The sequence below is a fragment of the Hippoglossus stenolepis genome, chromosome 13 (assembly GCF_022539355.2).
Source record: "Hippoglossus stenolepis isolate QCI-W04-F060 chromosome 13, HSTE1.2, whole genome shotgun sequence".
Taxonomy (NCBI): Eukaryota; Metazoa; Chordata; class Actinopteri; order Pleuronectiformes; family Pleuronectidae; genus Hippoglossus; species Hippoglossus stenolepis.
In genome coordinates this window covers 16,483,118-16,508,243 of record NC_061495.1, presented here as the reverse complement: position 1 = coordinate 16,508,243, position 25,126 = coordinate 16,483,118, and the positions used below count along the sequence as shown (strand labels likewise).

Below are 25,126 nucleotides of genomic sequence, written 5' to 3'. Positions count from 1 at the left end.
ATTTGTTCTTGCTATGTTTCCAAACCTGATAGATTAAAGTGTGGACTCAGTATGTATGATAAGGTGGCTATAACATGGCCTATGTGACCAATGTTGCATTTACTGTAAATGGATTTAAATGTCTAGGGGCCAATTAAGGTACTATTACATAACCCACACCCCTTGTCTCCCTATAGTTGTGAGGACACTCATAGGCATAATGCATTCCCTAGCCCCTTAGCCTAACCTAAACTTTAACCTAACCCTAAACTTAAAGCTAACCCTAACCTTAAGGAAGACACGTCCCTAAAATGTGAATGTGTGAAAGGGTTAGGTCTTCACCACATGAGTAATACCTGGACCACACACACACACACCTGTAGCTCAGTTATCCTTGATAGGAATTTAAATAGAATTCCATTCATTGTGGACAGCTTAACCAAAACCTTATCCTTAACCTAAACTATGACCAATTCATGTCTAACCCTAACCCAACCACAATTCACATTCCCTTATACCTTTACCATGACCTCAGAAATCTTGCCTCATTAGGACCAGGTTTTGGTCCCCATGAAGTGATCTGGTCCTGACAAGGTCACTGATTACACTGGTAACAGTTCTATAAAGGTACCTTGCATTGACTTACATTCATTGTTTACAGCCAAAGCAAAGCCTTATTGACATAATAAATTCCCTGGCTCCTCACGCTAACCTAAACACTTCAAGACTAATCCTATTATATGCCCAATTCTAAACCCAACACTAAATTCCAATCTTAACCCTTAACAGCCATTTGAAAAAAGTGTCCTCAATTTCCTAAAATGTTCTCACTCTGTAAGATCAAGGCTCAAAAGAATCCCCACAAAGATGTAAGTACACATTAGATTACATTACATTTCATTTAGCTGACGCTTTTATCCAAAGCGACTTACAATAAGTGCATTCAACCATGAGGGTACAAACCCAGAACAAGAATCGAGAAAGTACAATTTCTTCAAAAAAGCAAAACTACAAAGTGCTATAAGTAAGTGCCATTTAAGTGCTACTAAATTGTTAGTTAAAATTTGTTATTCTATACACACACACAATTGTATTCTATACACACACACACAAACACACACAAACACAACACGCACACGCACACACACACACACACACACACACACACACACACACACACACACACACACACACACACCTCCCCCCTTATAGCCCCTGACATCCCAGTGTCTCGTGACGTAACCGTGGTCTTTAAAAGATGCTGGATAACAGAGCGGAGCGCACTTTACGCACCGCAGTTCCCTTCGCAGGCGTCGCCATCGTGGGCGCGGATTTACAATTGATCCAAAAGTAGCGCCTTGGACACGACAGACACCACGAACACAAAGTAACCCACAGGAAAAGAGTCGAGTCGCGTGGGATGAATAATGACAGCTTTGTGAGGAGAGGATCTGGTGCGCTCCACTGAATTTGGTGAGAAGAAGAGACTCGCAGTGCGTTAAGGTAACAGGTGGCACAGTGCGATGTGTTTGTTCGTGTCAGTTTTATAGGAAGGAGTCAGCAGCCACATGCTCTCATCATCACTGGAGGAATGTGCGCATTGAGCGCAGCAGGTCGCGCGTTTCTGAGGAAAACCAGCATGGAGATAGACTTGAGAAGGAAGCTGCCATCCATAAACTTTGCAGGTGAGCGATGTGAGCGACTCTAAAGTGCCACAGCGGCTCCAGGGTGAGGACAAGCTCCGATGAATGGACCGCAGAATGTTTTCTGGTCAGGCTGGTCTGAATTACAGCTTCAACCTGAGCGATGACCAGGAGCTGGTGGACCCGACGGCGGCCAGGGGGAACCTCTCCCCGACTGGCTTCGTGGTGCTCTCCGTCGTGCTGGGCTTCATCATGACTTTTGGCTTCCTCAACAACTTCGTCGTGCTGCTCCTGTTCTGCAAATTCAAGAAGCTGCGGACACCGGTCAACATGCTGCTGCTCAACATCAGTATCAGTGACATGCTGGTGTGCGTATTCGGCACCACCCTCAGCTTCGCCTCCAGTATTCGTGGAAAGTGGCTGCTGGGGCGCAGCGGCTGCAGCTGGTACGGCTTCATCAACTCCTGCTTTGGTAGGTTCTTTATATTCTCTCTCACCTCAGCCTCAAAAAAAACAAACACTGTCTCAGCTCATGTGTTCGAGGAGGTAACTGTGAGATGTGAAGTGTGCCACCATAATGTGCATTTTCTGGAAACAGCACTTTATAGATCAATTAAGCACAGTGGGATTTTTGCAGTTTCGCACAATTGCCCACCTGAGATAACGGAGGCAAAGCTGTGGTTGCTCAGTTTAAATAGCATGTAAAGTGTCAACTGTAGTTTAATCTCTGTTGCGTTGTATTTGATCTGGTCCCAGAGTCTTAATAACAACAGTCCCCATCATCATTATCATCAACAACTCATGATTTTATCATTATAAAAAAGCACAGGATGCTTGTATGTTGTGTCCAGCAGAGGATGGAGGTTTTTATTGCCTATTTGTGAAATGAATGTAACCAACACATTTAAGATTCTTGATGGTTGAATGACTGTCATGGGCATACACACAACATACACATCATATCGACAAAACATATACCCACGACATATACACAAAATACATACGCAACATACAGACATGACATATAGATGCAAAATATACACACGACATAGATACATAACATATACACACATAATATAGGTACATAACATATGCACACAATATGGATACACAACATATGCACACTATATGCACGCAAAATATACACAGCACATATACACGCAATAAAGACACATAACATATAGAAAAAAAACATACACAAAATACACACACAATATTGATACACTAGACACATACATCATATATATATGGAATATAGACACACAACATAGAAACACAACAGAAACAAACAGTCGTGATATAGGTCCTCTAAATGTTTTTGTTTAGATTTATTTTTAAAATAATTTTGTGCTCTAAATACACATGAGCAGTATGGTACAGTTGAAAAATCAGCTTGTCACTGCCCTCTGGTGGAGAAACTAAGAAATTATTATCTTTTCACCACCCGGCAAACACACCAATATATCTGCAATAACATTGACTGACATATCAGCCCAGATGATTTATTGCTCTAGTTCTACTCTGCGCTCTTACCCTTTCCACCTAATGTAATTCAAAACACAGAACAGGGACTAGGCTCTAGTTCAGTGTAACAGCATTACACTGTCTGTGACCTCTGTTATTGAATGGTCTGGTAAAATGTCCTTTATATACCTTGTGTGAATGAACCATTTTTTGCAAGGGCTGCCTGCTCAACTGAAACTCCCTGAGTGAATTAGAATTTGTCACACAAAGACACTTTTGCAAGACTTTATTCAGTCCAGACAGAGGTGTTTCAGTGGTTTTCAGTGTTTTTCCCTTACAAACGACTGTATAGGTAGTATGTGCAAGCGGTTTATTATGTCGTGTAGTAAGATTTAGCCGTCAAGTGGCCTCTAGTGGCTGTATTGATTACAACATCTGCCCTTGGAGGAGGTTTGGGTGGATTGTTTGACAAAGTACAAAACGTTTTCATGGAGACTGGTTCTATCCCTGTGTCAGCGATAGTCCCAAATGTTCCATTTAACTATGACCATTCCACAACTTCAACCATGTGTTTATTACTGTTACCATGACAGAGTTCCTCTAACTGTAACAAAGTAACAACCAAAAACTTTCCCTAACCCTAAACTCAAGCAAACCAGGACTGTGTTAACCTGCTGCGCTTTATTTTGTAGAGACTCGTGATGATCTTATCAGAGAAATGTGACAGTTGACTTATATGATTGCTCAGGGTGGAGGACTCATTGTTTATTGTTAAATTTTTCCTTTTAAAGACCTTCACAATGCCTTCATCACATAACCTTTGACCTCAAGATGAAGATAAGACGAATGATTTGTTAGACGTGCAGAGAGCGTATGCCTTCATCTTCAGGGTTTCCATTCATTGTTGCTGAGTTGGGGTGGCATGGTTTTGAATGCTGGAGTCGGTGCACATTAGGGCTGCACGATAGCAGGAAAACATGCGATATGCGATAACGTTGTTTAATATCGTGATTACGATATGACTTGCGATAAATAAACATAAAGGGACTCGGACGTAGGCAGAGAGAGAGAGAGAGAGAGAGGGACACACACACACACAGCAGCGGCATCTGTGTGTGTCACTGTATGAGCGCTGTTACTTTTCCCTCAGGTTCTATGATCATAAACAATCTTCCCAATTCTTTCATATAATCAACCACTAATATTGATGAATCTGACATAGGACAAATGTGATCACTAGAAATTTCCAAAGTAGAGTTTCGTTGGAGGAGGCGGATTTCTGTTTTCAAATTCTCTGTTTTCTTTCTATTCTCTTCTTATTCTCTTCTTCCGACAGTGAATCATTGACAGAAAAAACAGTCAATGATCTGAATGTCTTTAATTTATCATCTAGGGCAGCATGGCTCCTTCTGATTGGTCACATATGTTGACATGCAGAGCGTTAATGTGTAGCGCACGGAACACCATTTATTACGCCTACAACATCCTGCTCGCCCTCCACGATAGTTCTGCCTCATGATCAAGCTCCTGAGGGGAGCATTTGCCATTTAGCGTCCAGAGAAATCAAGCTTTCAGGCTCCTCTTGTGCGGCCCCTGTCTTGGCCACAGGCATACTGCTCAATCTCTGGAGAGCACATGCTTTCGTCTGCCCCTTCCAGAGAGGTTCTGCCTTTGCCCCTGCTTGTGCTGACACTCTCCGGAGCCTCGCTGACACTCTCTGCAGCGTCCTTGCCTGTCATCCTCTTCTAAGTAAAACTGAAACTCAATGCCCTGTGTTCGCTTCTTTCTTTGTTTTGCACTGCCTCACTGGTTAAATAAAGAGAATTTTTATGTGGAGGAATTTCCATTGAATTGAAGTCAGTGGATTTTTATTGACTTTTCCCCTCAGGCCTGTCATTCTGTGCTGAAGGAGTCTGTTGGAGATGGTGCATATTGAGTAATGATCAGTCCTCTGAAACTGTCAGTTACCAGGCACCAATAGCTTATATACAATGAGTATACACCTGCAGATATTGCACCCAATTCAGGAGATATGAAAGCCTTGGCCTATGAAACAACGTCACACACCTACACACACATAGACACACACACACACATATACACATTCTCCATCTTTGCACTTCTATTCCTTTTTCAATGTGATATCTATTGTTTCAAGCCTGTGACATTTTACACGTTCACCAACACTCTGAATCCAGCACATTCACCTTGTTCAGTACATAATGTCCTTCCCAGCTGTGGCCTTGTTAAAAGAGCATAAAAAACGTCACTTTCCAATAATGCATGCTTGTGCTTTCATTTGTATGAAAATGACAAAGTGCTTTGGTTAAACTGCGAAGATATTGCTGTCGGACTTATTCACCACTATTCCTTTCTTCTATAAATATTCCCGCCACCATCTCCATCCTGTTGTCTCTCCTTCAAATGAGATGGCAGAGGGGCAGCTTCTATACGTCCTTGCTGGAGCACAAACTCACACATCACATGGATGACCATGATTGATCACCAGTTGCTCTCGGGCTGCAGAAAGGGGCCGGTTTCAGACAAGGATCAATTTAGAAAAAAAACACTTGGAATGAATGACATTTACATCAGAGATTGCAGCACCATAAGAAGTCCCACTGGGTCCTCTAAATGTCCAATTTACCACCTCAGTGTCATATTCTCTGCAGACAACCTTTTCTGTCAATCCGCCTTTGGTTTTCTAAAGAAAAGCGGTGATGCAGGATGATGTTGCTTTATGGATAGTTTCTGTGTGCTGTCTTAAACATACAAGAGGAAGATTTGTTTGTTGATCCTCTGACTTTTTATCCATCAACATCCTCATGTCATGTTTTCAATTTGTCCTCTATTGTGGTTTATGACCAAATACCTGAAAGGTCTCTTCAGCCCATAGACTGTATATAAAAGATAGAAGAAGCGTCTCCACCTCCTCCCACTATCCAGAAATGATGCCAAAATATCCTGGATTTGAACGTCGCCATCTGGCGCATGTGGAGCCAGAGTCTGCATAGTAGTGGGATTGAGCTGTTGTAGCTAGGTCCTACCAATACACAATGTTTCATCCGGTTTTTATTAGCATCAAATAACCATGAAACTAATTGAAACCAAAATTACTGGAAAAAATGAAGTGCCTAAAATGACAGAAAACACCTTTGAGAAAATGTATTTAACGATGTCTTTCACTTAAGTTTGGTCCATGTCCCATCCACCAACAATGGCGGAGGCAGGATCGATGAACCATATTGCAGCCAGCCACCAGATGGCGATCATTTTCTTTGGCTTCACTTTAGGAGTGGTCATGCTGTCCATCTTTGTTAACAGTCCATGGGTGTGTTCTGAAAGTCCAAATAAGGAGTAAGGAGTTAGGAAAGGAGAACCACGGTGCGGAGAAAACCTTACTCCACTTAAACTTTGCGTCCATTTAAAAAAACATTTATAACGGAAGATACGCACAAAATGTCCGGTACTCTATGCTGTAGGCTCTGCTGGAAGTTATAACAAAGTTTTCTGTCCACAATAGAATGAACCGTCTTGAAAAAATATATTTTTGGTTTATACAGAGGAAACATTTAATCATCACTTGCTCACAGGAAATAACAACAAAACAGATTTAATTAAACATTAGACAAACAGGACTGAAATGTTGAAATAATATAATAATATGAGGAATATACGTGGAGAAAAGAAAATGATTGTGTCCATTCCATTTTTATTTATTTGTGGTGATGACGTTGTGAACTATTGGTTCATTATTTTTGTTTTTTTATTGTGACTCCTGACTGGACATATGTGACAGAGATTAAATCATCATGTAAAGATTCACATCAGTTCTGGACCGGGTAACGAGAATAAAACAGCTCTTCTGTTTTTTTATATTTACGTGGGTGTGTCCAGGTTTCGCTTTAAATGTTGCTGCCTCAATGAATTGTGGGGTGACATTTTCTCCTTTCCTTTCCCATATGATCGTCTGATTTTTCCTATGCTAAAGGAGATAAGTTCGGAAGCATTGAAGCTCCTTTCCTAATTGACTTAGTCTTGTTAAAAGTAACTACTAACTCACGCTCGCTTAGTCTCCCTTCTTAGTCCAACATTATACAGCAAAGACAATCTCCTCAGTCAAATCACAACATTTGAAGCATCATTCTCTTTTGAGATTAGTTTGTCAATGCACAAAATGACATTATAACCTTGTGACTTTCCCACAAATGGGTCTGTTTTGTGCCGATATTCAGCTGGTTCAGCAGGTACAGACGTGTAAAACTGGCAAAGCATTTTCAAGTTACAGAGTACGTCCAGAGTGGGCTATCAAACACTATGGTGCTTATTACTTGGTTCCTTGTGGGGGATGTTAACATCAGGTGTTGGCTCTTGCTGTGGTAATTATATGTGTTAAACATATACTTTTGGATAATATGGACTCACTTTTTCTCCACAGATCTTTAAGGTTGAGCTCGGGATAATGAATAGATTGGTTTTCTTTAAAGTTGTCGCCTGTTGGGTTCACTTGACCCGACTGAGTCAGGAAAACAGCTGCTGTCAGTAACATCACAGTTATTATTTTTATGTTTTTCATCATTACATTACATACATTAGATGTCATTTAGCTGACGCTTTTATCCAAATCGACTTACAATTAGTGCATTCAACAACTATGAGGGGCCATTTTTTGGGGGGTTCAGCATCTTGCCCAAGGATGCTTCGGCATGGGCTGGGATTTGAGCTGCAGACATTCTGGTTAGAGGACAGAGAGTCAAATACTTTAACGCATCCTGTAAGAGTAAAATAACAAGTTGATCGGTGGATGTTTGCTCATTGTAGAGAAACAAATGGTTTCACAACTGACCGGAGCAACATTTTTAGGAATAACCCAGCATTACGGGTCATTGAAATGCTGAACATTAGAAATAATTGCATAGTTGTTTTTATGCCTCTGGTGTTACATTTTTGGATGATCTGTCTGTATGGCCATCTGTCCCATTCTTGTGAACCCGATATATCAACAACACCAGAGGGGGGAAATTCTTCAAATTTGCTACAAACATTCAGTTGGAGATTATATTTTGGTGGTCAAAGGTCAAAGTCACGGTGGGCTGTCAAAACTACTTGGGCGACTTGAACATGTTATCTCAAGTCTACCTATAGGGATTTTTTTTTTCATATTTTGACTCAGAGATGAGCTGTTAGCTTTCTGTGGCCAAATGTCATGTTGACTTTATACGAAGCTGGGAAAAAATGTGTCACCGGTGGAGGCATACAACTGCAGGATGGTAATAGTTTTCATCTCAAATTGGTTTATTTACCACAAGCATTATGGGGTTGAATTATAAGAATCCCTAGGATTTTAAGAGGGCCATCAGAAATGCTTTTAGCTGGGCAGTGTGTCAAAAAAATGTTCCTCCAATTAGATGATTAGTGGAGGATGAAAAATGTAAATCTTCATATTTCTCAAAGGTTAATAGGATGCTCAATAACATCTAGATTAAATCGATATTAATTCCAGTTAGACAAACTAATATGATTCATGCTGCCTGCAAATGATGATGATTATCACCCTTGTGTAATATTATTGGCGTTCGGCCTCTGTTTTATCTGGTGGATGATGTGTTAAAGTAGGCTTTAGCATTGCGAGCTTGAAACATCATGATATTGTAAATGCTGCATTGGCATTACAAGTGTAAAATCCTATAATCTTCATTTTCTAATGCGAGTCGAAGTGTTCAGTTCTTCACTGTGGTAATCCTCAGAGAGGGGTCCACAGAGAGAAACATGGGGCTGGGGCTTAAGATTCTTCCCCACTGTGGTTTATCTGATCTGTTTCCCTCCAACACAATAAAACACCCCTTTTTCTTTTACATCATAGTGTACTTTCTCGTTGCAGCAAGTCAAAACACTTGTTTGCTTTCATGGGAATAGTAGACCATGAAAAATATAGAATATTCACACTTATCCTTTTAGGTACTGTTTGGATGACAAAAACTTAAGGCCTGATTCCACTCTTCCTTATGGATTTACATGCACACAAGATAAACTGATTAAGGGCCTCTTCTGCACTTTATGTGAGTTCACAATTCTAACTATTTATGAGTATTATAAACATGGTTGTATGGGGATTAAATTCTGTACACCAATAAAACATCTATAACTGGACTCAACATATCTGGGTTTGATTTTTTTACAGTGAACAAAGGTCTTTCCTTCTTTTACAAGGTAACAAGTTGGATATACAGTATTTTTTTTATTTGTAATTTTCTTTTCATTGATGCAAGCGTGAAATGAGGAGAGAATGTGGGAAAGGCATGCAGCAAAAGAATGCAGCTGCTCACAGAAAAGTCAGAGGATCAACAAAGCAATTACAAATCTTCCTCTTGTATGTCAGAAGTCAGCACTCAGAAAACATCCTTAAAGCAACAGTAAACTACTTTGATAAATGAACATGAGTCCTCCTGCGTCATGTTGGTTTCTGGCATTCGCTTCTCTTTAGAAAACCAAAGGCGGATTGACAGAAAAGTTGGTCTGCAGTTTCCCAGGAAATAATACGATTTGGAAGTTGATGTTAATGCAATTATGAGTTGGAAACCTTTAAGAACAGTAACTCCAATATGACATGACAACTGGAAAATAAGAGTCCACGCTCTCTCTGGCAGCTCTGTGAGGCCGTAATACTAATGAGACAGTGAAGTGATAATTGGGTAAATGTTGAGATCCAATATCTGTTTTTGAGGCAAAGTAAAGATTGTCCAGCTGGTGGTGTCAGAGATTTTGTGTTGGAGAGTGTTAAAAGGAGATGGGTCAAGACAAGATTGCATTTTGCATTATTAGTATTTGAATACATGTACTAGATAAATGGCAATCCATCCAATAGTTATTTTTGTTTTGGTCTGGACCAAAGTGTTGAACCAGCACGGCTAACTGGTCAGATTCATGCATGTCTCTTGCATACAAATCAAGTAATTAGTAGATCCATCCAAACCAAGCATCCCACTGTTTGCTCTGCGGTATAAATGCTTCTTGTTGTGATAAACACAGTGGAAAGTCTTCGTAAAAAGGGCAGGGACACTGGTGGAATGTCAGATATGCTTTATCAGCCTCATCACATTAGGTTATTCTCCACAGGACCAGCTCTGTCCATGTATGATTATTTTCATCCTTGTTAAAAACAACTAAATATGACAGATACCCTGTATTTTCATTGAGACCACAAACAAAAATAAAGGGAGATGTCTGTCTTTTTTTGAACTGATCTCATTACACTTCTGCGTGGGGAGAGGCCAAGTAAGCCAACTCGCCGCCTCGCCAACACTTTTTGATCTCATTTGATTAAAATGCGAAGAGTTTGATTTCTGGAGGCTCACAGCAACAAGGTTTGAGCAGAAGTTGGAGATTTGACGTTTGGAGTTTGCCTGCTTTCTTTGTGCCTTTGTTAGTTTCCTTCATGTGCTGTTCAACCACAAGGCAGATGGGCTATGTGTTGGCCCACTGTAGAGAATGTATGTTTTATTCATTTCATTACATGAACATGCATTTCTCCATGAGGCATTATATATTGCCATCTAAAAAATGTGTTTCTGCTCTATGGGAGCTTAATTGAATCTTCCTTCTGTATTAGAAGTTCTGAGCAACAGTAGAGAGACTTTCATGCGTTTCATTTGTCATGCTTCATGTGGTCTGCCTGCTTTCAAAGTGCCATGTTTTTCCTCTCCAAGAGATCCAGGATTTTATAGCCTCTACCTCCCCATTCCTTAAATGTCACATGGAGTATTTTGAAGTTGAGCATCATATCCCGGTCCAAGATGACTACTCCAGTACAAAGGTTTTGTCATTATTGGCAAACAGATAATGGCAAATTTTAATAGGATCATGGCACTGAAAGAGGAGAAAATGAGAAAGGAGGAGCGATCCGGGGAGGAAGATATATGAAGTGGCAGGAGGGTCAGAGGGATGAATTTGACCGGGGCTATTTCAGGGAGCATGAGTCCTCTATGAAATTGATGGTAGCTGCTGTAAACAATCGGTTTGTTGTGTTGTAATTAATTTATAACGCAGAAACACAATAAAGAGCCTGCAGTCTCACATGAGAAGAACCAAAACTAAAACACTGTGGTGTCGGCAGCTTCATCAAAATGCATGTGCAATGTGTGCAAACAACTAACATGCTGCATGGTGTAAGCCACACATAATGATTGTAAATAAATAATTGAAAATAGGAAAATTAGAACCCATGATTCAAAACAAAAACCATGTTATCTTCTAACAATAACAAATTAGGGAGTTAAAAAAACAACAAATTAAACAGATCTTTAATTTTATTCCAAGATCTGTCTATGTGCTTAAGAGCTGGAGAGGTTTTAACTATCCAAGTCATAGATAAGAGGGGGTTAATGTGAATGCATCGTTATATCACTTATTAAAAATAGGATGAACAAAGCTCTAAGTATATTTTTGCCTGAGGAAAACCAGCCAGAGGCCAAACATCGCCTGAAGCCTGCTCTAAGGCAGCTCTAATTTCAATTTTCAATCTACGTGGACAGTGTTGTGTAACAACTACGTCATCACAGGTTTGTAGTGCTTCGTTTTTTTTTAGAATAAGCAGCGATTCTACTGCACAGATTAGCACATATCTGCTACTGTACCATGGCAACTTCTGTTTACTACATGTGGCAATGACAAATCAAACACCCTGTGACATGTTCAGCATGTGCTTCACTGCATGTATTGATGAACAAGATTTTCAGCTTTGCTTTTGAATAGCTTTTCTTGAGAATTGTGACCAAATGTAATGCTTACATAATGGTCTTAATGACCTGAATGTGCATTTCTGGTGAACTCAAGGGTTTTTTCCGAGAGCTCGCAGAGTTGTGTAAGCGCTGAACACGAGTGTGTGGCAGAGACAGTTTAGCCTTCTCCCCAGTATATGCTTCTCTCTGTGGAGCTTCCAGAGTATGATAATTAATGCTGCATATGTAGCAATGATGAAACAAATTTAATAAATTACTCGATGATCAATTATTAAACAAAGTGGCAGTAAAAGGCTTTGCTACGACTCAAACAAAATGTTTCAAGTGAATTAATCAGCTTTGGGTTTAGTGGCGGTTGTTTGTGGAGTCACCCAGTTTGATAATCCATCAACGTGGATCATTGATCGCAGGTTTTTACTGTAGATCAGACACATTAAGAGACTTTGATTGAAATTCAATGTCACAAACCTTCGTCCTCTTCAGTGAGTTTGGGAAGTGTAAGGGAAATGTAACATTTTGATCATGCACAATGTAATCATGTTAATTTCCCCTTCATGATTGAATCTTGATCATGCTGTATCTTGTACAACTGAATGAATCTTGGCCTAATTGCCTAAACTAAGGCATTGTTGCCTTGATGTCATCAGAAGATCCTGAACTTTGGCTTAGAAACAACCTCAACCAGAGGGGGTGGAAGGAGCCAAATGTATAAAGAGAAAGAACAGCTTCCCATCGGTGTGCATATTACAAACCAACCTTTGTCTTGTGCACCATACTCTGGGCATTAAAGTGTGACAATACTGTAAGAGATTTGTGTCTTGTTCCTCGTTGTCAGAGTGGGATTGCAGAATTGCCACGAACAAAAGTTACATTGTTGGACTGAAATAGTTCAACAACTAATGGGTGGATTGCAATGACATATTAATCCCCGGAAGATGAATTCCGATTAGTTTGGTGATCCAATGACTTTTGCTCGAACACCAGCATGTTAAAGTTCAAAATCTCAACATCCTCTAAATGGACTGACATCATTTTGGACATTCATTTTCCCCGTTTTTCCCAGCTAACTATTTTCTTGACTTATCTAATTCTGACTATACCTTGAATAAGAAAAAAAACTTAACACTTATATGGCACTTACCTATAGCAGTTTGTAGTTTGTCTTTCTTGAAGAAAATTGTACTTTCTTGATTCTTGTTGTTCTGGGTTTGTACCCTAATGGTTGAATGCACTTATTGTAAATTGCTTTGGATAAAAGCGTCAGCTAAATGAAATGTAATGTAATGTAATCTCGTTAATAACTTTACTGATTGATAGATTTTGAGATGACATTAATGGCTCCCGAAGGCCCTGACTTTGGTAATCCCCCTAATTCTTTGTTAAGCACCATGAACCTCATGGTTCATGATTCAGTCTCAGTCAAAATGTTTAAGTCAAGTTCAAAATGTATCATTATTGAATTTGGGCAATTTATAAATATCTGCCTCAAAATGAATAGTAATCCATTTGGTCATTCCCCGAATTTTTGTCTGGCGTTATCAGCAAGTCGAAATTTAATGGGTCAACATTATAACTTATGAGCATCAGCATCTTAGCCTGAGAGAAAACTATTTACAGATTACAGTATAAAAAATAAACTTGCTAGCCCAAAAAATGTGATTGTACCTGACCAGAGTCCAGATATCATTTGAAAGTTTTTGTCTGAACCCAGCCCAACCTGTTAGTTCTGGAGGGGCAGGGTATCCACACTCTATTGTAAAGATGTTAGCATGCTTATGTTAGCATTAATATCAAAGCTTACGGAACTGCTAGTGTTGCTGTTGACTCCATAGATTGTACTTAAAGAGGAATGATGCGTCTCCACTTCCTCCCACTACCCAGAAATTAAGCCAAAACATCCCGGATACGAATGCTGCCATCTTGTGCAGAGTTAGTGCAGTAGTGATCATGGTATGTAGCCGTGGTATCAAGGTCCTGCCATTACAAGTTACAAGTTATTAACTAAAACCAAATGTCAGAACTAGATAAGAACTAGTCTGCCTGGAATGCCAGAAACCTTCTTTGAGATAAAAACGTGTTCTATGGCTTTTTGGTTTGTCCTGTCCACTGACATGGAGGGGGCAGGTGGTGATCGAGACGCTTTGGCTTCTCTGTGGGGAACCTTCATGTCGTCCATCTTTGTTTAGTCTTTTTTCGGGGCTGCAATTTGGTGTTCGGTGTCTTGTGAGCCAAATAACATTGCTGCCCACTCACACTCCTCCTTTCTGTCTTTCTCAGGTATCGTGTCGCTGATCTCTCTGGTGATACTCTCTTACGACCGCTATAGCACTCTGACAGTTTACAACAAGCGTGGGCCGAACTACCGCAAACCCCTGCTGGCTGTCGGGGGCTCTTGGCTTTACTCCTTGTTCTGGACAGTGCCCCCTCTACTGGGCTGGAGCAGCTATGGCATTGAGGGGGCAGGGACGAGCTGCTCTGTATCCTGGACATCTCAGACGGTCCAGTCACACGCCTACATCATCTGTCTGTTCACCTTCTGCTTGGGTCTACCTGTCCTGGTGATGATCTACTGCTATTGTAGGCTGCTCTGGGCAGTCAAACAGGTAGAGAGACAGTAACAGTGTGTGTGCTTGTGTTTATGCCACTTTTCTGTAAATGTGTCACGTGCAACATGCAGATGCACAACAATGCCAGATCCAATGAAGAGTCTTTAAAGTGTGATTTCACCTGTAATCTTAAACTGAAGTGTCTCTCTGTGAAAATTATAAAAATGCCTTTAGAACGCAGTTGCAGGGTGGTGGGGCTAGGACTACCAAAAACCTCCCGCCATCTCTCTCCCAAATGCACACACACACATCGCAAACACACACAAACGTACCAATTAGCTTGCTAAAGCAAAGTTATCTAGGTTCTGCAGGACTCTAGAAGCACACAGCAACAGAAATGTCGCATGAAGTAGAGGCTTCTTGCCTCCGAGGTTTCCTGGTGGCCAAGACCATTGTGATCCGTGCCAAATCCCAAATGAATGGCTTTACGCAAGTATTGGCTCTGCAAGGTCCGAGACGGTTTCAAACACTGGGTGGCATTATGAGCCATGTTCAACCAATAAAAGTAGATATTCATTTTATATATTTAGGAATAAATGTGATTTTTAAACCAATATTGATGTATTTCATCAAAGAACAACCATAAAATGTCATTTACAGCTGAAAAAACACATTGAAGTACAGTGTAACTTTAATTTGACTTACCAGTATGTTGAACAAATTGGCAGTCAGTAATGCAGAGGTATCCAAAAGTCAAAGGCAAAAATTATAAATGGGTAAAAAACTCGCAAGGAAACCACTGGAACACTGAAAAAGAAACTGACGAGGCGAACTGAACCTGAACCAAGAGAGTTAACAAGACACAGGGGAAACTAATGGAGGCGGGGCAGGTCATCAACAAAGTAGGGAAACAAGACAAAGATGAGGGAAGTAAAGTTAGAGAGACAAAAAAGGGAAGAACTTTCAAAATAAAACAGGAAATAATGGTGAAATGAAATAAATCCAATAACCAAACAAGGAAAGCATCAAGGTCAAAGTCTATAAACACAATGAGTCAAAAATAAAATGAACGAATGAAACAGTCAACCAAAGGTTCTAAACACATCACTAGTCCAAGAAAGTGTCAAACCCAGAGGAATAAAATATGATCCCTTTTATTTGTCCTGCCTATTTCTCCTGGACACAACTGAACTCAATATTGTGAGATCATAATGCAATTTATGCCATTTACTCATACTTTGATAATACTTCACAATTCAACTCCTGAAAAAGCAAAAGCATTTTCAAAATCGAAATGATCCTTAAATAGGCGGCCTGCATAAATCACTGCAGTCTCTGAATTCCAGTGCCTAGTGAGGTGCAGGGTAGTGGCCTTTAAGTGCTACTCTTGTGTCCATAGAAGCAGAATTATGAAACACAATCATCAATGTATTACACGCAGTCTTCACACTTTCACAAAGGTCTATGAGTTGAGAAAAGGAAGCCTGATGCCTGAATGCCTCATTTGTGAGGAGGCCTCTACACACCCGATGCTGGTCTGAGGGGTGATGTAAACAGATCTCTGCCAGTGTGAGTCTTTGCAGGCCCTCAGGAAATTGCAAGAGCACGATCCAGGTTTTCGTGAATGTGGCCTCTCCCTCCCATCTGGCCCTGCTTTTACAAAGTACAGGCTGAGGAGGAATTTCAAGAAGGCTCTGGTCTTCTTGGGGACTCGGACATATCCAGAAAATAGGCACGGTGTTCCTGTCCTCATCCAGGCCCACAGAAATAGCTCCTTTCTGCACAAGCTCCTGTGTCTTTGTTGGAGGGAGTGTCCACCCACTCCTGGGAGGAAATGTATGTCCCTCACACGACACACTGAAGGAAGCTGATGTAACTGCAGTGGTGCATGCAACTAGCTGAAATAGCTTCAAGCTAGAAAATATACACCTGAAAATGCCATTCTGCCCATAATATGCCACATGGGAAATGATATTGGGACCTTGTCGATCATAGTCAAATTCTGGGATGCTTCAGACACAATCTCCCACACAGATGTGAGAGAAGCTGACAGATGACATGATGTGATGACGCAACATCATTGATATTTTCAGCACAGTTATAATGAAGTGTGATTGAAGAATTTGCCAGGCCAAATACATCAGCAGCAAATGTCAGGTTTGAATGACAGACTATGAATCAAGGGGCGATCCATCACAGAAAAGTTAGACCTGCCAATCATCCACTCAGTGATTAGACTTGAGTGCAGCGCAGCCAGAAAAAGTTCACAGACATAAGATGTTTTCATAACCATGATTAAAATCAATGAAACTCAATTTACCCTTTGAACTGAGATTGTATGACCGTGTATTAGTACTGAAGGAATACAAAATCTTTGATTCCGAGAATAAAATTGTAATTAAATGAGAAAAATAAAATTTAAATTAGGAAATAAACTGCAATCATACAAAAACCTACTAGTTTGGATCAACTTCCCCCTTGCCCACTTCGTAATTGGTCTAACCCTCCCGGAACTATTGAAAAGGTATTCGTGCCCCGCGGGGAAGTCTTTTGCCCGAACACCCTGGGAGAAAGGAGAGCAAACAGAGGTAAGTTAACAGCATACAACACATCTCAATTTTCCAATACTTGTCACTTTATAAAAAGTCTCCTTTACTGAGCAATTCCCCAACATTTCGAAGATTGAATACATAATCAAAGTGCGCTCTGTGTATTTTACAGGCGAGCGACCCCGTGCCACGACCACCGCCCCCCATCAAACAAACTATAAATAAATATTATTTTACCAAATTACTGTGTGTTAATTTACTGTTCACCAATTTATCTATGATATTGTGTCTGTCCCAAATATACATATCAAGAGACATGTTTCAATGAAGTTAAACAATTAAACAAGTATCTAGTAACGTCGAGCCCTTCGTTACATAATCCGTTTTGATATATTTTTTTATTATAATACGAAATAGCATGAAAGAGTGTTGCAGCTGTGGCTGTTCCTGCACAGACTGCTCAGCTGCAGAGGATGTTGGTTGGTTGGATGTCGCTGCTCTTATTAGCTTAAGGGAGATGCCGGAGGCAGATGGACCATATGATGGTAACTGAGGCACAAAATATCTTAAACACGCAAAATGAATGCAAAGGCATGCATCAGTTCCCCACATAATAACCCAGGGACTGACCTGGACACAGCAGAATGATTTTTTTGTAAGTGGATCCAGCTCAGTGGGCAGCAAGAGATTAAAGAACTGGACTTTTAGACATCCTCTCGCCAAACTCTGTCACATACATTTAGAGAAGGCATGGTGATAGTGTTTTGAGTTTTAAGGAATGAATTTGCTTGCGTTAAGAAAGTGAAATCCCCTGCACTCATGTGACTTAGGCTGTTTAATCCTTAAAGCCGAGAGGGTTAGCAGGGCAGGGGATTATCACAGTTTTCCACAAACAAAGCACATAAAGCCCTCAAAGATCCTCTTGTTTCTTGCCATTATAATCCAGTGTTCCTTTTTTAAACCCCAGTTTTAAAGTGTTATACAAATTGAAGATTATTAGAACATGACACAAACACGGCGTAATAAATAACGTTTGCAAATTATAAGAAAGAGGAGGAAATGTTGCTGGACTCTTGCAGCTTGTACCCACTGGTATTAGTAAGAAGCTTTTCTGTAAGTCACATTAGCTGAATTAGTTCATTTTCATTACCTGAGTAAATCAAATCACACACTAACCCCCTCCTTTGTCAGAAGTACATTGTTGAATCTAATAACTTGTCAGATGAGGAAATCAATAACCTAAAATTGCATGATTATTCTCATTGAGCAAAGGAATAAATCAAAAGCTGAAAGGGGCCGAGTGAGAAATGCGTGTCTCACATCACTGCTCTCAACAGACTGTGAATCCACCAGTTGTTTTAGAAAATGATTTCATTTTCTGATTGCTTTATGAAACAGCCAGATTTAAAGCATCCGCCCATTCCAACTCGATAGACCTGATCAACAAACAAACAAGACAGAAAGCAATTTCTTTATGTCAAAGTGTCTGCAAACACCAGGCCCAGATGATTAAAGTGATTCAGTATATGCCCAAACACCATGTTTAATACTACAAAGCATTCCCCTCATAGCCGCCATTTATTGCCCATTCATCCATCCATTATCTTTACTGCTTATCCTTTACGGGTCGCAGGGGGCTGGATCCAATCCTATACTATACATTCCTGCAGAAATATCAAAGGAATGTTACAGAGCCTTGGTCCTCAGCTATATTCATTTATTTACATTATATTTTATTTTTAAAAGGACAGATTCACATTATTTCAAGGCTTTCTTAAAATAACATTCACTTTCAAATGTATACTGACACTGAGTTTTTGTTTGGCCACAACATTTTCAGTCCCTTTTTTGTACACAAATGCATTTTCAGGTTCTACCAACACTAATTTTAAAGGCTTCAATTGTTGGAGTTACACAAATCAAGTGTACTTCAAATTGGCCAATTGACTCATAACGATGTGTGACAGATTGAAGCAGTAACACAAAGAGCTGAAATCACAAGTAGAAGATTGAAAAGGTGGGTCCATTTCTGGAGTGAGTGATTGAAAAATGTTGTGTCACACTTCAGCCTCTACATTATTATGCTGATAGAAAAACATGGCTCTCTTGTGATTTGTCTTGTTCAGACATAAACATCTATATCAAAATGATAGCGGGTGGTTTTATATTAAGCCCAAAGGATCTGTCCTCCGAGCAGCTACAAGAATTCTGTAGGGCAGTAGGGAAACTAATCCCCCCTCAGCAAATACATGCAGTACATGAACATCAGTTCCAGTGAAGTCAACAACACTGCACATACAGAGCAGACTTCTGGTGGAAGCTGTAGCATAAAAAAAGTTTGCATCACATCCAAAGAAGATTACGATCGGTACGATCATAAAACACGCAGCGGACACCTGAGCTGTATAGTGTCTCAAATCGAGACATTCACATATATTTTGGCTTATATCTGGATAAGGGGAGGAAGTGGAGACGCGTCGTCCATCTTTATATACACAGTCTATGGTACCACCACTCAGCCTTGCTGCTAATGTGTACTAGTGACCACTCGTGGTATTCAACAACAGAAATCCCTATGGCCCACAAAACATGATAGCCATAGACCACCATTAAAAGAGCGACACCTTGTCAATTAAGGAACTCAAACTGCAAACAATTAACTGTAACTAATATGATTTTTAATCAGTGAAGTTCTTATAGAAACTATAACTTCCCCATAGTATAGAAAAGTCATTTTTATGTGTGACATCACCCTGATGTAAAGCCTGTGAGCTGATGGGGCCAAAATTTGAAACACTAATGTTCAGCTGGCCAACGATGTGGAAGCAAACCCAGAAGATGGAGAAAATATTTGGCTTATGCTCTGAGAAAGCAAATTTCATTCATGCCACCGAGGGCCATTTTGAAATCCAGTATCCAGGTCACATAATGTGATGCACATAGTAATATCACACGACCATCTGTTTGAGTAGATCAGTATTCGTAAACAACAAATCCAGTCTCACACCCTATCTGAAGATTTTTGGTTCAAACATTTCCTTGTCTATGTGCATTTTAACATGAAATATTATTAATGTGAATAAGGTAGCAGTGTATGGACATTAATTTGTCATTTTTTAGAAACACATTTTTAAATACATTTTCTATTGGCCGGGCAGCAAGTGCTTTTCCAATTTCACAATTGTACAGTTTCAATTGGCTTTGGATGATCACACCACAATTAACAAGTCATTGTTTTTACACAATGTTTATTATTAATGCACAATAGAGCAGTGAAAAGCAGGAACTAATGAAAGATACTACACTAATGAAATTCTTGAAAAGTTGTGTTGCTTTTTATTAGCAACACAACTTTTCAACTTGCTGATGGAAGTCCTTGAATGCACAAATAAGCAGAACTCAGATTGAAGTCTCAAAATGAAGTTAATGTGATTATATTTCCGGTTATTTATCAGCTGCTGATGAAGAAAAATCTCACACTCTCGTTCACAGGTGGGTAAGGTCCGTAAGACAGCGGCCCGGAGGCGGGAGTACCACATACTGTTTATGGTTCTGACCACGGCCGCCTGCTACCTGCTGTGCTGGATGCCTTATGGTGTCGTGGCCATGATGGCGACGTTCGGCCCACCCAACATCATCAGTCCCGTGGCCAGCGTGGTGCCCTCGCTCCTGGCCAAGAGCAGCACGGTCATCAACCCTCTCATTTATATACTTATGAATAAACAGGTGAGTCGACAACAGAGCTGTGATTTTTCAAAGAAAGTTTAGAAAATCAAGGACAGTTTGACATGAACAACAGCTTTATTTACACTGTAGAAAAAGACAAATTACAACAGCTGAAATCATACAAATGGTCTATTTAAATATTAATTCAAGTGTAATTAGAAGAGAATTCACTGACAAATCAAAGTCAAGAAGAACACCCTAAGGCTTTTGGGAGTGAAACACAACCTTCACTCTTACCATGTTCGGATATGGATGGTTCTTTTTTTCTTTTTTTTTTTCTTCCTCATTTTAGGAATACCGCAGAAAGCCACAGCAGGGAAATGTAGAAAATAAAAAAATTGAGATGTAGAACAATCCCGCAGAGGCAGTGTGTGGTGCAGCGGTTCCCACAATACTGAATAATAACAACACATGAAAAATAGGCCTCACGGGTAAAGAGCGGAGAGACGGAGGCTGAGAAAGAGAAAAAGAGAGAGAGAGAGAAATGTAATACAGTGTCTCCGAATGCATTTTCTCATCTCGCCGCTTCCCCACTTGTCAAAGTTAATGTCACTGCCATTTCCTGTATTAAATACTAGCAATAACATCGTTGCATTGACGAGGATCAAAATTCAATTACGCGCCATCTTAAGCATCCCCGAGAGAAGCGGCAGCACCTTAGAGGTCCTGCGCTTTCCCCAACGCCTCATTCTGAGTTCAACTTGCTCAGCTGAAACATAATTAATAAAAGGAATTTGGCACCATATCAGAATGTGATGAAGTTGCCAGGAGGCATCGCACTCACTCAACTGCTTCAAAAGGAACTAGTTCTGCCTACAGGTGGATGTGATTCCACCTCCACGTTGCCAGATTTACCATAATTTTACTCTCTGTACAATGCATGATCAATACTTTCCATAATGAACCAATTCCATTTTTTTGTGACAGTGGTAGGAGTTATTATATTCCTTGTAGTAAAAAGGCTATTGATCCTACGTCTGTATTTACACTTGTTGTGATGATGTCTGGGAATATGGATCATGCGTCTGGTTTTACGTGTTATCACTTATTCATAATCGACGTGGTTATTGTTTAGGTATCGTTATGGTTTTCTTGTATAATAATTTGTCACAAAATAATACAATAATCCGATCCTTTCACGCCTCTGCTAGGATACTTCAACGTTTCCCATCTGGCAACGCCTTCCCCCCCTTTTCCAAAAGCATGCACTGAAATATGTAAAACACCACTTAAGAGAAAAAAAAAAATCTTATAGTACAATCTCCTCTCACGACATTAATGACAATGGTGTCTACTCGCAGCACAGTACAGCACAGACAGTTTAAGACTCTTAGCCCTGATCTCGACGTGCATGCTCTGTGCATCGGAAAGTGATCAAAGTTATTAAGAAAAACACATGTACAATATGTTCAGGGTTTATGCACCTTCAGTGTGTTACAATCACAAGCACTAAAACATCTGGATACTTGTCTCAGAACCTACAGCAGAGCTGAGACCCTGCATGGTTGTGAATGAAGGCTGAAATCTTTCATAAACCGTTTCTACTTTTTAAACCTCTGTTACAGTTGCTGACTTTACTCTGGCCCCTTTTTTTCTTCTAAGAACATGCCTATATAATTAACATGAAAATGGGGCTGGGTATCAAACCTTTGTACTTATTGCACTCTGAACACAATGAGCCAAACGCATCTATCAGAAAAGTGGGCCAGGGTGATATAACCCTGAATGCATTATAATGATATACACTTGTTTATACCCTCTATACCGTATATACTCTGCCATATGTATTTCTGCACAATTTCTACTGAAGCAGCTTCATCTTTGATCATTAACATCATTATCGAAGCTGCTGCAAATCAATGAGAACAGCTTTCCTGGCAATATTTGATCGACAGAATTTTGCATCAATGTGATGAAGAACTTGAGCCATGTATGCAATTCACGGAATTATTCAATATTGTCCGATTGTTTCTTATACACAGTTTCTCAATTAAATTTCCAAAGAAAATTACTAGATCGTGACACACAGAATATCAGTGTTTCAATAGCCACCCTGAAAGATACTTATTAAAAGTTGGCAACAAATATTTGGGCAACTTTCTGTTTCTTTTCTTTAATCAGGTTTGACTCGACTTGTAAAACAGTTTAAGTATCAGCACAATGCGTTCGTACTGATACTGTCAGATTTTGGATGACACCAACCCCAGAATCATCTACATGCTACAACACATACCTACCTTCTTCAACAGTCATAAAACTATTCAAAGCAACATTTCTGTGACGAAGTTTTCACAATCTTTCACCAAACCACAACCAATGGCACGAGCACATTTTGTAAGATAGTACACTTAGTAGTAAAAATCTCTTGTATTAGGCAAGATTTTTGACCCACCGACTGCATATTTGCAGTGAAAACCACCACCAAGCCTCTTTTCCACACTGAACTAATATCTCTGGAGCTTGTCGCAGATGTGGCACTGCCTCACTGTAAAAAAAAACAACAACTCCTAGTCGGAGACAAAGCAAATCTGGTGATATTACTGGTTCAAATTCCTCTTTTATACTCATCTCCACTATGAGCTGTGGATGGGTTCAGACCAATATTAGAGGATTCAGAAAATATGAGACATTTATAGTTGTAGGAAATGAGCTTCATGCTGTTACATGACAAAGAAATATCCCTGCAGCGAGCTGCACACAGATACCATACTGCAGTGGTGATCTCCACCCAGGGTTTGGCCACACAGTGGTAAAATTACATTCAATAAAAGAGTGAACCGACGATGAGAAAACAGTGGTGATTGCTGAGGCAGAGCTGAGACCCCTGATACAGGTCAATTCAGCAATATCGACTGCTCCGCACATCTCATGGCAACCAGACTCCACGGTACCGGCATCCTGCCACGGTGTGTACTGCCTGTATTCGATCCAGCCACGAGGCAACCCGAGGGAAGTATTCAGTTAAGCACTAGGCACAGGTTTACGGCGGCTCTGAGCACCTGTTTGTTCTGCAGATCCATTTCAGCCCTGTTTACATTGATTCAAATACGCCCTCAGATAAAGTAAAATATGTTACGATAGGTAGAATGAATACAAAAATTAGAACAGCGCCTTCCAGTAAGCTTTTAACTGGCAGACAGGCTATTGAAGAATCGTCCGAAACACGTGAGCCCGAAGTGACAACCTGGCGATTGTGAGTTAACATGCACGGGAAAGTGGTTTAGTTATTAAGTGTAACCATGTCAGTAGTGTGAAATTAACCCCTCAGGACGACGGACAACTTCTGATTTCACAGGACAATACCAGAGGAATGTCAAACAGGAACAGCTGCTACAGAGCAATGTACAGTACCATGACTGATGTGACAGCATGACTGTCTCTTTGGAGACGCATTCTTCTGCATGTGCTGCTGCGGTGTGTGTGTGTGTGTGTGTGTGTGTGTGTGTGTGTGTGTGTGTGTAAAACAATGCTGCATTCGTGACATTCAGCGTGGATGACGCCCTTGCTTATTCACAACCCTTTGGACCAGTAGAAGGAAAAATAAATCACAAGTATCCACCGTTATAAACAGTGGCAATTCCTTTAAGTGGAGAACCACCCGAACTATTGAAAAAACACACATTTTACACCATTGAAACACACCCAGTTATTGAAAACTCACGTGTCTATCTAAAAACACTGATCTGTTGCTACCCTAGTCAGCTCCACAGCTAACGTGGCTCAGCTAAAGCAGAGAGAAATTTTCATATCCACATCTTGGAGACTCTTCCTGGAAGTCTCTGGTCTAGTAAACCATCTTGATGAAGACAAGTTCTTTCTGAAGCCTCCGCATTGATCCTTCCCTGGAGTGGTATGGCTTATGTTCTTCGTGGGTCTAATTTGAATCTTGTAAGCTTCAGCCTCCATGTCTCCAGTGGTTTTATTGCACCTCTCCCTTAGTCAGCCAGAAAAAGCCAGAGTGTGTGTGTGTGTACGACAAAGAGGTTCAGGTTTCATATTTCAGATGTCACAGTTGACGGTGCTGAAGCCTGGGAGAGTGACCCGTCCCTTCCTGCGGAGGTCACTCTCGGGGCCCATGTTGATCCGCTGGATCAGGTTCTTTTCATATAGAAGGGGATGGTAGGCACCCAGTGTACACGCAGCATCATAATATCGCTCGTGGTAGTGGCACAGGTCCGTCTGCCTCATGGAGGGAATGTACTCGTACACATGCACCTGCTCGCAGAGCGACATCATCAGTAGGATTCCTGCAATGTGAAGACAGAAGTTCACATTTAATTAAATAATTTCATCATTTACATTAAAACTTGTTGATGGCTGAATCCATCAGCCTCTGAATTCCATTTCTTTCACTTTAATCCACCTGAGTTCATCAGAGCAGTATCCTCTGTTTTAAATCAACATTATGTAACTTTTACTGAGCAACAGCGCCCTCATTTATTCTGTTGGGCTCGGTGTCTGAACATTTAAGTGTTTTTTAT

General features: G+C 40.4%; 2 protein-coding genes across 3 annotated transcripts in view; one reads left to right on the top strand and one right to left on the bottom strand.

Annotated features, from left to right (window-relative positions):
• Positions 1–1,234: 1,234 nt before the first annotated feature.
• tmtops2b (teleost multiple tissue opsin 2b) overlaps positions 1,235–25,126 on the top strand; it is a 29,550-nt gene continuing 5,658 nt past the window's right edge. The window contains exons 1-3 of the mRNA XM_035174657.1: positions 1,235–2,094; positions 14,102–14,427; positions 20,412–20,645. Coding sequence (XP_035030548.1) covers positions 1,728–2,094; positions 14,102–14,427; positions 20,412–20,645 — 927 coding nt within the window. The 5' untranslated portion in view covers positions 1,235–1,727. The remainder of the gene's footprint in view (positions 2,095–14,101; positions 14,428–20,411; positions 20,646–25,126) is intronic.
• st6gal2a (ST6 beta-galactosamide alpha-2,6-sialyltranferase 2a) overlaps positions 20,702–25,126 on the bottom strand; it is a 48,452-nt gene continuing 44,027 nt past the window's right edge. For both annotated transcript variants that reach the window (XM_035174655.2, XM_035174656.2), the window contains exon 7: positions 20,702–24,892. In XM_035174655.2, coding sequence (XP_035030546.1) covers positions 24,645–24,892 — 248 coding nt within the window. In that variant the 3' untranslated portion in view covers positions 20,702–24,644. The remainder of the gene's footprint in view (positions 24,893–25,126) is intronic.